Source organism: Chamaea fasciata, unplaced genomic scaffold, assembly GCF_029207755.1.
Source record: "Chamaea fasciata isolate MVZ Bird 193981 ecotype frontalis unplaced genomic scaffold, bChaFas1.0.hap1 SCAF_11, whole genome shotgun sequence".
Taxonomy (NCBI): Eukaryota; Metazoa; Chordata; class Aves; order Passeriformes; family Sylviidae; genus Chamaea; species Chamaea fasciata.
Genome location: NW_027094096.1, coordinates 23,325,605 through 23,341,220, shown reverse-complemented (window position 1 = coordinate 23,341,220; position 15,616 = coordinate 23,325,605). Strand labels below are relative to the sequence as shown.

Genomic DNA, 15,616 nt, shown 5'->3' with positions numbered 1-15,616 from the left:
TTTGCCCAGCCCGGGGCTGTCCCTGGAGCTTTTCCACGGCAGCTCTGGGAGCAGATGTGGGATGGGAGGCAGAGGCTGCCTGCAGATCAAGTGGCTGCTGCCAACTCTCGCGAGCTCCATGTCAGAAAGAGTTGATTATAATGTCAGCGCCGGCCAATTTACGGGCTTAAAGCAGCAGCTGCACCGCTGCATCTTTCCCCCGAGGGATCCCCGAGATTCCCCCCCACTCTTAAAAAAAAACTTTGTAGTTTCTTATAATAGGAGCGGGGTAAGTGATTCTCTCTCTGCACGTCTCTTGCCTGCCAGGATAATTTACGGTTCAGCTTGATTTGCGCGGGGATTGGGATCTCTGGGAATCGCTCTGCTCTGCCCATTTGTTGCTCTCCGGGGGGAACGCTGCCTCTTGCTTCTGCAAATGGAACGAGTGAGCAGCGTGTGTAGCAGACCTTGGCATTATTCAAGGGATCCTGGGCTAAGTAAATTAAGCTGGAGCTAGAAATCACTTACTAATTCAACCATCTTTCCTATTTAAATGGCGATTATGTAGTCCGGTGTATAGATTTTTTTTATTATTATTTTTTTTTTTTTTTTTGGCTGGGTAAAGATTTGCAAAGCGGGGAGGAAGCAGGCATTGAAATAGTGTTCCCTCGCTGAATAAGAATGCAAAAGTAGAGTCTGTTTAACTTTTTTTTTTTTTTTTTTTTTTTTTTTTTTTTTTTTTTTCTGGGGGAAACTACTACAGCAGCAGCAGCTTTTTAAGATGTGCAAACACGCTGCGTGATATAACTCTGCAGGGTGGGTGTTGATGAGCTAAAGCAATCTTCTGAACCTTTTTACTCTCATTGTGATAATCAAGTAATGTTTGTTTTGCTCAATGTGCTTTACGTTGCTGAGTTTGGTTTAAAGCAGCATTAAAATCCTTATTAAATGTAATATTTGCCCGGCATTCAAAGTGTAATAATAATCCTCTGCCACTTGCTACTTTTGTTAATATTAGCAGAGTGACCTGAGAGTAGATGAGTTCTTTCATTCAGTAGCACAAAACTTCGGTGTTTTTCAAGCTTGATACAACTTTTTCTTTGAAATGCCAGATCTAATTTAAAAGGTACAGAGCTGAATTTTTTGTTATTTTTTTCTCACTAATATTTATGGTCTAAAACTATTGCCTCTATATTTTGAAATGCTACATTGTTTTCCTTCCCTGTTTTTTAATTAACAGGAAAGTTCAGGAGGAGAATTAATTTTAATTACTATTCAGATGGATTAATCTTGAGGAACTTTAAAGTCTCTTGCTTTTCTTGGCGTCATTTTCTCTTCATAATGACAATATTTTAAATATCCTATTACTTCCAGCTTGTGGTTTGGTCATGATCAAATTCAGTGAAGTAGCAGTGTCACAACAACAGACTTTGAGAAATAATTTCTCCCATCTCATAAAGTTACTGGGTGCTTGAAAACCCTCCTCCACCCCTTCTCTATCATTATCCTTCTCCCCAGCTCTGGTGTCTTTTCAGGATTTTGGGTTTGGTTTTGCAGAGGGGCTGAGAGAAGCTCTGGGATGCCCGACACTAATGAATTTTAAGCACAGATTTACAAAGCAAACCAAATCGTTCTTCTCACCTCTCCTTCCACGGCCTCTCTTAAATCTTCTTGAGAAACTTTTAAAATGAAACGTGATGTGTTAAAAAATAATCCCAAGTCTTTGTTGGTTTAGGAGACTGGAAATATTCAGCAAATGGGGTGAGTTACGCCCAGTTGTCTCAATGACAGTGGGATTTAGGCTTGAGTGTTTTGGCAAACTGGGGTGAATACATGCTCTTGTTTTGGTCTCTGGGGAGGTTTAGCTTGGATTTCAGGAAAGGTTCTTCCCCCAGAGGGTGCTGGCACTGCCCAGGCTCCCCAGGGAATGGGCACAGCCCCGAGGCTGCCAGAGCTGTAGGAATGTTTGGGCAGCACTCCAGGGATGCCAAGGGTGGGATTGTTGGGGTGTCTGTGCAGAGACAGGCGCTGGACTGGATGATCCTGGTGGGGCCTTTCCAACCCAGAATATTCCCTGATTCCATGCCTGGCACAGAGAGTGGTGGGCCAAAAGCCAGTGAATGTGTGACTGAGCCTTCTGCCCATGCCAGGGTGAGTTGTGCTGACCCAAACTCACTGCTGGACCCCTTGAACTGACAAATCACACCTCTAATATTTAACATAAAACAGGACGATTGAAGATTTCTGTCAGTCAAGCTGAAGACTTGGTGGATTGTATGACCAACTCTGAAGTCTATAGCCTGCCTTCCCCACCTCATCTATTTTATTTTAACAGAACAACCAGAGCGTAAATGTTTATGTTTTCTAAAATTTATCTATTTTCTGTCTGTTTAGATGAATGCTAAAAATATTGTCCCTGAAGATTCCTCCCTGCTCCTTTGATGCTGTCTCAAAGTTAGGAACCCCTTTGCACAAAACCTTCCCATCCTCCCCTCTGCTGCATTTTCTTTCCAAGAACAGGCAAGCAAGCAGGAGGAGCTCAAATTAGGCCACAGCTGTATTTTCCAGAGAAATTATCCTCATTCCTTTTAAGGACACGAGTGCTCCTCATTAACAAAGAATGGCCTGTTTAAAGGCACAGGACAGAGCACGGGATGTGTGACAGGGAAACAGGCAAAAAAAAAAGAAGGGAGCTTTGTTGAGCATTTTCAGATATGTAAACCATAGAAATGGATTTATGCAAACAGGCTTTTCTGTAAATTTTCAGTTCAAGGGGATGGTGCTGAGGTTTTATTTGAAAAGGTTGAGGTAAATGAGATTACTAGGGTGCTGAAATGTGATACATAATCAACATTTATATACTTAGCTTTAAGGTAATACTGATTATCATTTGGAAAAGTTCTCAGAAAGGAAAGAGCAGACTGTACCCAAATTATTAGGCAGTATCCTCATTTACTCAAAAATCCTTGATGTTTTAGCATTTTAATATTAATTCTAAATAGTAGAAGTCTGAGTGCTTCATGTGACACTGCTGGTTGTAATCTTGGTTAAGATGCTCTAGAAAAACAAGCTCATAGAAGAAATTATTCATATAGGTTTTGGTTGGTGTGTAAATTATCTGCAGCGGTCAGAGCTTGCTTGTGTGATTTCATCTCTCCTGGTTTGTCTTCCTCAGTTCTACAGCTTTTGGCAAGAGAATTTTTCTGAAGTACTGGCCAAATACTAAATACTGAACACAATCTTTGCAACACAAATAACCAACAAGAACTTAGAGTTAAAAACCTCTGTGCTTTGTGTAGCAGCACCATCCTATTTTCATTGCCCCTGGGATGACCTACACCCTTGTTTAACAAACCATTTTGGTACTAATATATTGCAACACTAATTCTGAATTTATTTTTCATCTCGTGCTCCAGGCATCATGATTTGGACAAATGGTCTAAGTCTCTCTGCCGGATTCGTGATGGGGTTTCTTCTCCTGTCCACGTTCACCAGGAGGGTGGTGCCTGAAGAGAACATCATTGCAACCAAGAATGGCAAAGTCAGAGGGACCAGCCTGCAGGTGCTGGGGGGGACAGTCACAGCCTTCCTGGGAATCCCTTATGGGCAGCCCCCCGTCGGGAGGCTGCGGTTCCAAAAGCCAGAACCTCGGGAGAAATGGGCGGATGTTTGGGATGCCACCAAACACGCCAACTCCTGCTACCAGCCCATAGACACAACTTACCCGGGTTTTGCTGGGTCGGAGATGTGGAACCCAAAAACCAACCTGAGTGAGGACTGCCTGTACCTGAACGTGTGGATTCCTTCTCCCAAGCCCAAGAACGCCACTGTCATGGTGTGGATTTATGGTGGTGGCTTCGAGTCTGGGTCCACTGCCCTGCCTGTCTACGATGGGAAGTTTCTGGCCAGGGTGGAAAGAGTGGTCGTGGTTTCCATGAACTACAGGACTGGTGCACTGGGATTTCTGTCCTTGCCGGGAAACCAGAAAGCTCCTGGAAATGCAGGTTTGTTTGATCAAAGGTTGGCACTTCAGTGGGTCCAGGAGAACATAGCAGCCTTTGGAGGCAATCCCAAAAGCGTGACTCTGTTTGGAGAGAGTGCTGGCTCGGCCTCTGTCACCTATCACCTCCTTTCTCCTGAAAGTCACCCTTTATTCACCCGGGCCGTCCTGCAGAGCGGGTCTGCAAATGCCCCCTGGGCTGCAATTCCATCTTCCGAAGCCAGGAACAGAGCAGTGGCTTTGGCCAAACACCTCCAGTGTCCCACCAGCAACGAGTCAGAGCTCATTCTCTGCCTCCAAGACAAGGACCCGAAGGAAATACTGGAAAATGAAAATGTTGTCGTTCCATATGGTTCTCTTTTACAAGTATTTTTCTGTCCGAGCGTGGACGGTGATTTTCTGGTGGACATGCCAGAAGTGTTGGTGGAGAACGGTCACTTCAAACAGACCCAGATCCTGGCGGGTGTTAACAAAGATGAAGGGCTCTCATTCCTGGCATACGGAGTCCCTGGCCTTGACAAGGACAGCGATGGCTTGATCAATAAAACCCAGTTTGATGCGGCTTTAACCCTGGCCTTCCCAGGACTGAGCAAACTTGCGATAGAATCAATCATCTTCCAGTACACGGACTGGGAAAACCTGGGAAAGCCGGAGCACTACCGGGACGCCATCGATGACGTTATCGGGGACTACAACATCATCTGTCCCGTGCTGGAATTCTCCACCAGCTTCGCCCAGCTGGGGCACCAGGTGTTCTTTTATTTCTTTGAGCATCGCTCCTCCAAGCTGCCCTGGCCGGAGTGGATGGGGGTCCTGCACGGCTACGAGATCGAGTTTGTGTTCGGGCTTCCCCTGGAGAGGCGAGTGAATTACACCAAAGCTGAGGAGCTCCTGAGCCGCTCTATGATGAGATACTGGGCAACTTTTGCCAAAACTGGGTAAGTTTACTCTGGAGGGTTGGTTGGTTGGTTGGTTGATTGGTTGGTTGGTTGGTTGGTTGGTTTGATGTTGTTTCACCAGGGGAAAAAGCTTGACTGTTTCAATTCTGCTTTGGAGCTTGACCGGAATTATGGAAACAGATTAATTGCTCAGTTATCCAGAATTCCTGTTTTAGTTCTGAGAAAAGCACTGTTTTAATGAAATAAACTGTTGATGTGTTGCTCCCTGTATTGGACAAGCTTAAGGGAACAATGTTTATCCACCCATAAAAGCAAATACAACACATTTCTTTATTGTTCCAAAGGCCGGTAATGGTTCCAAGTGTTAGAAACAAAATATTTCAAACACTAGAAAAAACTTCCATCAGTAGAAGTAGGAGGAAAAAAAGCCCAATTTCCTTGAGGATGTAATTTGCTCAGAACATTCAGGTGTATAACAGCCAGGTGTGTGCTGTTCACATGATGAAGAGATTGGGATTTTACAAAGCCTCTCCTCCCTGTGTGCTGTGAGTGCAAGCCCATGACAAATCACACTCCAATTCCAGTCCACTCGTCTGGAAGTGAAATATGGCCCAGCCTGCACAAGGAGCAGATAAGAATATTTCATTTGGGTGTTTGAAATGGATTAAATCCAACCCCTCTGCAGCTGGACTCCGGAGAAGTGAGGCAGCCCCTGCTCCTCTCAGCAGGGCTGGAGGCTCTCAATGAGATGCTCAGTTTGAAATGAAAACATCTCAGAGCAATAACAAAAACACTCCCCCACCACAACAACCACACAGGATTAGTCCCAAGCCTGGTGGGAAGGGGAGGTATCTTTTTCCAGAAGTTTGGTTTGTGCTCTCTCCTGGGAAGATTAGATACACAAAAATCTGTGCCATGGAGAACACACATCCAGTCAATTCACAGTCTAAAAACATTTCTTTAATGTTAAAATCCTGCATTAATTCTATTTCTAAGGTGGACCTTTTATTTGATTTTTCAAGGATATATAGATTTGCAAAGGCTGAAATCAACATTGCAACAGGATCTAATTATTTTTTTTAATAGATTAGAAACCAGAAGGGACCACTGTGCTCATTTAGTCCACCCAACCTTGTACATAACACAAAACACAGGTAGGAATGAAATGTTCCGACTGATTAAAAATGTTTCCACAGATTAAAAATCCAGAACAAACATTGTTAGGTTGTTTTAAATCTAAATTCCACTTAAAATGTTGCATTATAAATGTGTTTCTGGACTGAATTTGCCTATTCTAACTCTACATTTTCCAGGTTTCACGTTTTGTCTGTCAAATCTGTAAGATTAATTTTATGATTTTTGTTCCATATAGAGGTTGGTTATTAAGGATCTATTAAAATAATCCTTATTTTTTAAAAATTGTTTGTTAAACAAGCACCTTGAGACTTGAACTCATGTGCCTTTTTCTCAAATAATAACTCCCCACCTTTAAACCTGTGATTCACCTGCACCTTGTTGGGACTTTCCCTGCCAGAATTAAACACTGTCATCCCCACGGAGCTGTAATTCCAGGTGTCACCTCTCCCATCCAGTTCAACCTGATATTCCCTTTTTATCCATCCAAGGCCAGCGCTGTTTGTGCTTTGTGGTGTTGCCCTGGGGCTGCCATTTGCCAAAGACTCCACCATCCATCCCAAGTCCATGTTTTTCCCACTTTGCTTGGGCTCTCTCCAGCTCCAGGACACCCCAAACTTGGTGGCTGCCAACCCCCAGCCCTGTGCTGTCCCTTCACCTCATGGTGAACTCACTGCTTATTTTTATGTGCATCCCTTTTTTTTTTTTTTAACAGATTTACTTGTCAATGGGTGTGATTGATTGATTGATTGATTGATGGATTGCCTTGATCTGTAGGAGGATTAATTATCTTAACACCTCCCATCGACTTTATTTGCTGGAGCTTGTAACATTTCTCTTACCAGATGAGATGAGCATATTAAAACTCAGAAAATAACTGTGCCAATAGCTGTACCCGTCGCTGCATAATGCTTTCATACAGGTTTAATTGTTGTAAAATTTAATCTAGAATTTAATCCACGAGCTCTTCCTGCCTCACTCTCTGCTCAGAGCCTGAGCACACCCCTGCGTGTGACTTTGGTGGGGAGGGTTGTGATGCAGAGCAAAGCTTTCACTGGGGTTCACAGTCGGGAACTGAGCTGTGAGGCTGATCTATCAATGCCAGAAATGCACCTGACTGATTCCCAGGATGAATTCTGACTTTGGGAAAACTTCCTGCGCCGTGAGGATGTGCTGTGACACCGTTCCTTTGGGGCTGGTGTCATCAGGCCCTTGGTGGAGGGAAAACTGAGTGAAAGTTCCTAATTCCACCCTGCAGCTTCCCATCCTGCCCTAAAGGAGCTGGCAGCCAGGATCTTCCACCAGAGACAGCACATCCTGCCATTAGACAGGACTGTTGCTGGGTGGAAAAAGAGAAATTCAGGTCTACATTTGATTTTGCAGAGCGATATTTACATTTCTTTGAACTATGGGTTTCCATTGGATTATGTATATATTTAATTTTCATGTATATAACTTTTATGTGTGTATATATATAAATATAAATCTCAATAACCTGCTCTGCAAAACACTGTTCCTGTCACTGCTGCTCCTAAAATTAGACAACATAAGGTACATTCAGGTTTAAGTTTGTGGAAGACGGTCCTGTCACCTACTCTGATCATCATTCACACTATAATTAGATTACCCCACAGATTGAATTTCAAGTGGTTTCCACAGCAAACAGCAAATAATCCTTCCCTCTGCTCCCACCGCGAGCATCCAAACCACCACTGCTGGGAAAAAAACAATACAATCCAGCAATTTCTATGTTAGTAAAAGATCAGATCTGGATTAACCCTCTGTGTGACCCTTTACTCATTATCCAGAGCAGAGACACCTAAAGCTCCCATTATTCAGTAATAAAAAATTCCTAATAATTCCAAGATTATTAAGCAATCCTTTTTTTTTTCCCTCCCCGGCATATTTGAGCACAGCAAACATTTATATGGAGCTGGGGAAGCCCTGTTTTGACATTATAGGAAACTCTGGCATGATCAAAGGGCAAACCTCTGAGGGGAAAATTACCATCGATGTCTCCAGCAGATGAAGAGAAAAATCAAGCAAATAAAAAAAAGGGAAATATTGTACAGCACATTTTTTAGTGAGGGTGTTTGACCTAATATTCTAATGTGCTGAAGTACAAAAGCACAAGGGAGGGGAGAGCAGCCTGCAGAGGAGAGGAGATGGAGTAGAGTCAACAAAACTGGAAGAAATCTTGTTTTCTTCCTGGTGTTTTCTGGCTGGGAGGGACCGAGAGGTGCCAGAGCTGCTTCTCATGAGGGGCCTTCAAGCCCAAATTTTGACCTTAGTGATCTCTGGGTTTTCTCATCGTGTGAGGAATAAAAATACTGTTAGGAAAATTAAAAATATGCACTTAGGAGCATTTTCTGTTTCTGTCGTGGCTTAACCCCAGCCAGCAGCTAAACCCCAAAAAACTGCTGCCCTCTTCCCTCACAGAGGGATGGGAGAGACAACTGGAGGGATAAAAGCAAAGAAAACTTGTGAGAAATCCTTAACGTAATGTGAGGACAAAAGAAAAGATGTTTAGGGACAGAAAGTGGCTCCTTCAAAGCATGCCAAGAGTCTGAAATCCTGGATTTCTGCATTTCTCAGTAACTAAAAGGACACTGTCAGCCAGCCCAGGGCTTTCCCAGACCACCACCATCCCCAGCAGGAGTGGGTGCAATTTTCCAAATCTCTGGGCACTTCCTATTTCACATCCTGGCTAAAAATAGGTATCAGTGGTTACTGACCATTTTTTCTGGAAAATTAGAGGCATTTCTATTTTTGACTATAAACAAGAAATGGAGATGTAGAGGATTCAGTAGGAGACAGGAGCAGAGGTTTCTCCTGTGAGCCTTGGAGCTGGTGCTGGTGTTGGACTCCAGAATTTCTCTTCAGGATCCCAGGGAATAATGTCACTTTTAGGAATCTGCCATATATTTACATAGTCTGTGAGGATCCTGCTCAAAAGGTCTTTTTCATGACTGAATTTGGGTATCAGGTAAGTTTGACCAAATATCCCAGCCATTCCTAGTGCTACTAAACTACCTAGTGCCATAAAATACTTTTTTATTCATACATTTCAGCCTTGAAAGAGCAACATTTTCACTAGATCCTGAGAAATCCTTGTTCTACCAGCAAGGGAAGATAAAGACTTACTACTCCTGCTGTCTGAATAAATCAAGCCTAATAAAATATTTGGGTTATAAGAAAGAACAGGTTCCAAAAATCAAAGTTCTGGATTTACACTTTGAGGTTGAATTCCTCCCCTCACCTTCACCTGGGGTCTCCTCAGCTTATTCTTGCATTTAGGAGTATTGGCAGTTGAATATCAATTCACAGCCTCAAAAACATTTGATAAAATACCAGATATCATCCCAGTTAAACAGAGATGGGCAGATTGGATTCAGCAGGAAGCCGTAGTGTGATGACATGAAAAGGGCTAGATTTGGTTTGGTATGATTATTGTGTGTAAATAACATTTATTTTAACCATATTGTTAATTTTCAGTGGCCTATTCGTAAATTCTTCCCAGCACACTTGATTTTAAGCCACATGAAAAAACATAAATCTCTCTTTTTAAACATTTTAACATTCCTTTTTCTGCCACAGTTTTGTTCTTCTTCAGAAAGCTTTTGAAAGCAGGCAGGTGACACCAACAGGTCCTGCAAATCCCAAACCCCAGGATACTCTGCCAGCTCTGGGAAGGGGAAATTTTATTTATCCTGAAAAACTAGATGGGATCCCAAATCCATGAGTGCCTTTTCCATTCCTTTATCCATTAGATTTGGTAAATGTGTACTTCAGTGATGAGAGATGCAAAGTGACAAGAGCCAGACAAATCAGATGAGCTAAAAACTCCAGCAAGAATATAATGGAGCACACAAAGATAATATTTTTTTAAGGCTTTGTGAAAAATGTTTCGGATAAAAGGAAACGGGCAAAACTTGTCTCCCTGCCAGTTTTACAACTGCTGAAACAAATCTTTGCAGCTTTTTCTATAAAGTGAAGTCTTTGAAATATTTCCTCCTATGTTTTAGGGGGAATTTGTGAGGCTTTGATTGTCCCACTAAAGCTGTGAAGCACTTTGTCTGGTTATTATTGCCTTTCCATGATGTTCTGCTGGTAGACACATAATAAATTTCAGTGCTTTTGTTACCAACTTCTCACGACCTGTTTATGGAGAGTCGTTTTCAGAGCAGTGAGAACAAAACCAACAGCCTCATACAGAGTCCAGGCAGCACTTGAACTTGGGGACCTATATACTCTGGGTATGGGAAGGACTGAATATACTGGGGAAAAAAAAATAAAAATAAAAAACTCCAACCACTTTTAATTTCCTTATACTTCAGGAAGTTGGAAGTTTTATGTCCCTCTGAGCCATTTCAAGGGAAGAAATTTACTGCGGGCTGTATTTCTGTCAGAGATTCGCTCCTGTTCACAGGGATGGAGGAAAGTTTTTGGGTTGGAGTCACTTTGATCCTCACAGGGTCTTCAAACGCTCCAGAGCTCAGGGTGACCAAGAGGAGCTATCCCCCGAGGCTGTAGCTCCTGAGATATCACGCTCTTCCAGAAAAATTAATTTTTACATCTTAACGTGGGATTTTTCCTGATCAGGCCAAGAATCCAGAAGAAAAGTTTTATGGATTTAAAAAAAAAAAAAAAAAAAAAAAAAAAGAATATGAACAAAGCAGGAGAGAGGTTCCCAAAAATACAAAAATGTATATGGAAAGACTTTCTTCTCCATTTTAGGGAAAATCTAAGCTTTCATAGCTTTCATTAAGACCCAAAAGGACACATTTACTCTCTCATTCACTGTCTTTCATCTGAGTTATTTCTGAGCCATGTAAAGAAATTGCTGAAATTATAGGCTTGGGGGGAAAAAAAAAAAAAAAAGTTCAATTTTAAAGAAAATTTACTCCTATTTTTCCACCTTCGGTTTTGAGCTCTTAAAAGTGACTCATCATCTTTACCAGAGTTTACATCCGTTGTTATATTCAGAAACAGTAATGGAAACACCTTTATAGCAAATTAATAGGAAACAGTGGATCATGGAAAATATCAGCAACCAGAGACTCACCTTGGCAGGCATCTCTCTCTCTCTCTCTCTCTCTCTCCAGCTTGCAAGCTGTCATTGAACTTCAAAACTGAAAACAGGAGTATTTGATTCAGATGTCTTTTGAAAATCAGTCTGGGATACAAATTGTTGCGACTGGTTTAATTTTATTACAAATGTTGCAAATTATTGCAAGAAGACGTCTCGTTCCTTCCCATATGTGGAGCAAACACAATTCTGTCCGCACGGATTTTACTCCCTCCAACAGATGAGTCAAACCATTATTTTCAAACAGGAGATGAGAACATCTGTGAAGGAAATGTCCAAATATTGTAGGAGTCTTTGAGTGAGAGTAAAACTACAACCTAGCGCTGAAATGCAGAGGATTGCCTGGGAGGGAACCCTGGCAGTGCTTTGTGGAGCAGGGAAAGCTCAAATTCAATTGTCAAAGGCTGCAGGATCAAAACCATCCATGGTGATTCACGGGGCTGAGCAGGGTGAACTCCTGAGCCCTGGAAAAGAGGGAGATCTGAGGGGATGGAGAGTGTCTGAAGAAAGAAAAGGAGCTGGGAAAGGGTTTGAAGCCCCAGGAGAGGCTGAGGGAGCTGGGAAAGGGGCTCAGCCTGGAGAAAAGGAGGCTCAGGGGGGTCCTTGGGGCTCTGCACAACTCCCTGACAGGAGGGGACAGGCAGGGTTTAGGTTGGATATTAGGAAAAATTTCTCACGGAAAGGGATTTCCTGCCCTGGTGAAATCTGCCCAGAACCGAGGTGCAGCCTCTATCCTTGAGGGATTTAAAATCCACGTGGATGTGGCGCTTGGGGGCACAGGAAGGAGGTGGCCTTGGCAGTGCTGGGTCAGCAGCTGGACTTAAAGATCCTGGACATCTTTTCCAACCTAATTCAGTGATTCCATGGATCTGATCTTGGATGTGGCTCCACCTTTCCTCATAACTGAGAGAGGTTGAAGAGCCTGTACTGGACAGGGTTCCCTGCTGTCCCAAGAGCCTGGCAAAGAGTGCACGGACACATTCTGGGGAAGGGAGAGGCATGAAGGAAATAAACGTTTCAAGAGTGAAATAAAACCATGATGTGATTGCCACCTCAAATTTGGGAGTGGGCATAAGAAGCCTGGATGGAAATAATTTAGTGTGTGGTGGGAAGTAAGGAAAATGGAAAAGCAGGAGAGGGAAACGTAACTGCTACAAGACATCAGGTGAGACCAAGAAATGCACAAAGAGGAAAGAACAAAAGGAGAGATTGAAATATGACAGAAGAAAACTTCTGAAAGACTCGCTGGGGAAGAACAAATCTGTGAACAGAGAAGTGAAGGAAGGGCACACATGGACTTACTATGAGTTGTGTCTGAGGCAGGTTCACATGTAAAGCCAGGCACTTCAGAGAGAATGCGTTTTACAGGCCTGCAAACACATGGTTCCAAAAGGCACTGAGAAATTCTAATTAATATTCACCCACATCAAGTTAATCCCCCTTTTTAAGGGCCACTCTTCTTCCCTGCAGCTCTTCCACAGCTTAGTCCTTGTTTCATCATCAGGAGGCAGAAATGGAAGCTGGAAAGGTCTGCAAACCCCATTTCTCCAGGTGGTTCTGGAACACTAATCTGAAGCGATGCTGAGAAGTTTTGCAGGAGGAATGGAAACCTTTCAGAGCACATTTTAATTTCCTCCCCAACGCCAGAGATTGGCTGTTCCAGGGAGGTGGCAGAGGCGAGGGGAGAGGAAATGAGGAGCAGCAGAGGTTACCTAACACCACATTTTTGGAGGGAGCTCAATATGGTGTTTAATTCTGTTTTCAATCAGCTGCAGGGGAAGGCAGTGGTGGGGAAATGTAGTTAGGAATTCAGTGTTGGGATTTGGGAGATCCTGTCCCCAAGAATATGAAGCCGTCTTGGTAGAAATTGGGCATTTTGTGCTCGCAGTTGGTGATGTGACACAATTCTATAAGAATATAAAATTGAAAGCTGCCATTCTCTGCTTTCCCAGACACCTCTGGCCACCATCTGTGTCCTCAACCTTTCCTTGCAGGAACATAAGAGAACTTCTTAATTTCATAAAATACAAACCCTGAAGAGCATTACCTCAAATTTACACCTGAGAGATCCTTTTCCCACAGAAACAGCTGTTTAAATACCATTATATTTTTAATTCTAATTAAGTTTTTCATTTTAATGAACTTCTAAATATCTGCCTTTCATGGATCTTATTCATGGTGCAACCTCCAAGTGAATTTTCTGTATAACTGGAAATGCTCAGATGTTTAACTGTTGTTTTTTCCTAGTAATAAAGTAGTCTGCATACAATAATTTCCACAAAACCCTCTCAATTTTGAAAGAGAAGGACTTTAAACAGGTTCCTCCTCCTCTCTTTTCATATTGTTTCTTCTTAAGAGCAGCCCCTCCATGCTTCCCAGTCCACCTGCTGGTATTTGGAGATCTCCTTCTTGCTGCAGTTCAAAAGACAGGCTCAAGAACTAACAAGAATGGGACATAATTCAATTTTTTTATCAAAGGAAGTCAAATGTAACTTCCACTTGTAAATGTCAAACCTACAATGAATTTATACCATAAGAAAATATTATTACTATAGTATTATTATTATTATTATTATTATTATTATTATTATTATTATTATTATTAATAATAATAATAATAATAATAATATTTGGGGAGGGGGTTGAGAGCACTCTATCTTCTTGTTTACATTTCCCAGCTTGAGGCTGCAGTTGTTCTGTTTCTGATGAAGCAGTAGCACAAATTCCCCCTCCTGAAAGCTACCCAATAGTTTCATTTTTAGGACTGCTCAATTTGGCCTAGATTACATGGTCGTGAAAGTTTGTGACTCATGCACTTCCTCCCACTCACAGAAATAAAACAGTAGTAGAAAATATAAAGAAAAAATGCCACTGTGATGAAATCCATCAGGACACGACGAATCCAGAGGATTTTGGTTGGCGCAGGGCTCTGTGGAGCATCCATCCTGAAAATAAATCATGATTAGGGCAATTTCCATTGAAAACAAATCTCAGATATCATATCCTGGCGTAGTATCAACTACGCAGGCTCAATTGCAAATTTAGCCTCCAGAGATAAGAAAAGCATTGAGCACATTTATCCAACAATTTCTGAGCGCCTGGGATGAACTTTATTAATGGCAGAGAAAGGGAGGAATGGAACCAGCAATAATATCCATGAGCACAGTATTTACTCTCTCTCAGAACCAGCTGGGCTGACAAATTTTACCAAAGACGCTGGGAATTTAAAACACAACATCGATCGTTTTACGGCTATAAAAACATTTTTTTCTCTCCCTTCACACCCTCTTTTTATTGTTTCTGATGAAGCCCTGGTTTGTTCCAGGGAGTAATCCTGGTTAAGATACTGTGTAAGTTTGTGTTTTTCCAGGTCATGAGGAGGGAGAGGGGTTGCAGGGGAGATAAAACAGCCTCGGAGGATGACTAAAAGGGCAAGTGCCATGTGCCTTCCTGACTACTTATTCTTTTACTTACCTGTTATGAAAGGTACTTCCACCTTCAAGGTGTCAGTGGGGTTCAGGAACTTCTTCCATTTCCAAATATCCCTCTTCGACCTCTACAAGTTAAGACTAAAAGTTATAGTTCCATTTGAGCTCTTGCTGCAGCCAAGACTGTTAAGAAATAACAGCTTTGAAAAGTGGCCCTTGAAAGCTGAAATTGATACCACACAAAAGGGCAGAAGGATCTTGCAAAATGCTTTACAGGAACATCAGAACAAAAAAAAAAAAAAGGCAGAATTGTTCCTTCAGCATAAAGAAGGACTAAGGTGCGGTGTTGCCTCTCTCATGTCTATCCAAAAGCGATGTAAATGTGAAGTGTGAATGTTCACAGCAGAGCCTGAGTGCTGGGGGATGGGTGAAATCATCACTGTGACTCTGACTCAGAGCAGTGGGACAGTTCCACACTTTGTGTGATAAAATCCCATCTCATCCATGCTCTGTGTGGAGTTTGGGGCTCCTGAAGCAGCCCCAAACTTGGCTGGGACATTTCAGAGTGAAGCAGCCCCGTGTGCAGCACTGCCCAGAGGGTCAGAAATGCAGGCAGGGGTTGAAGGGCTCGTTAGCTCTGGCTCAAACTCGTTATTTCTCCTGTCCAGGAGCCAGGGGTTGGAAGCACCCGGCTCCTAAATGCTCAGCAACGAGCTGAGGCAGAACATCCTGCAGCTAAACGTCTCAAATGCTTCATTATTTATGACCAATACCTTAAGGCCTGCCTTGTATTCAGCAGGAATTTCTGACATGCAGGAGCAAGACTTGTTTCAGCTCAATGGGTGCTCCACGAGGCTCTTTGGAGCAGAACACAAGACAAAAAACATGATAACAAATAGCACAAATAACAGAAATAACACCCCAAATAAAAAGGAATAACAGCTCGTTGATTCATTTCCTGAAACTGATATTGGTCATAGTAGCACATCCCACGATAATTTATAGTTAAAGGCATTTAAAGACGTAGCTGCTGTGTCCAGGCTGGAATCTGGAAGGAATATCCTGAGCTTTATTTAGCCTGTGAAGG

At 42.5% G+C, this 15,616-nt stretch overlaps 1 protein-coding gene across 2 annotated transcripts in view; it reads left to right on the top strand.

Annotated features, from left to right (window-relative positions):
- Positions 1-15,616, top strand: part of BCHE (butyrylcholinesterase) — a 45,227-nt gene that overhangs the window by 17,052 nt on the left and 12,559 nt on the right. Inside the window, exons 1-2 of one of the 2 annotated variants that reach the window (XM_066193696.1) lie at positions 119-268; positions 3,396-4,917. In XM_066193696.1, coding sequence (XP_066049793.1) covers positions 3,401-4,917 — 1,517 coding nt within the window. In that variant the 5' untranslated portion in view covers positions 119-268; positions 3,396-3,400. Of the gene's footprint in view, positions 1-118; positions 269-3,395; positions 4,918-15,616 lie in introns of those variants that run through there. The other variant, XM_066193695.1, reaches the window with a different exon arrangement.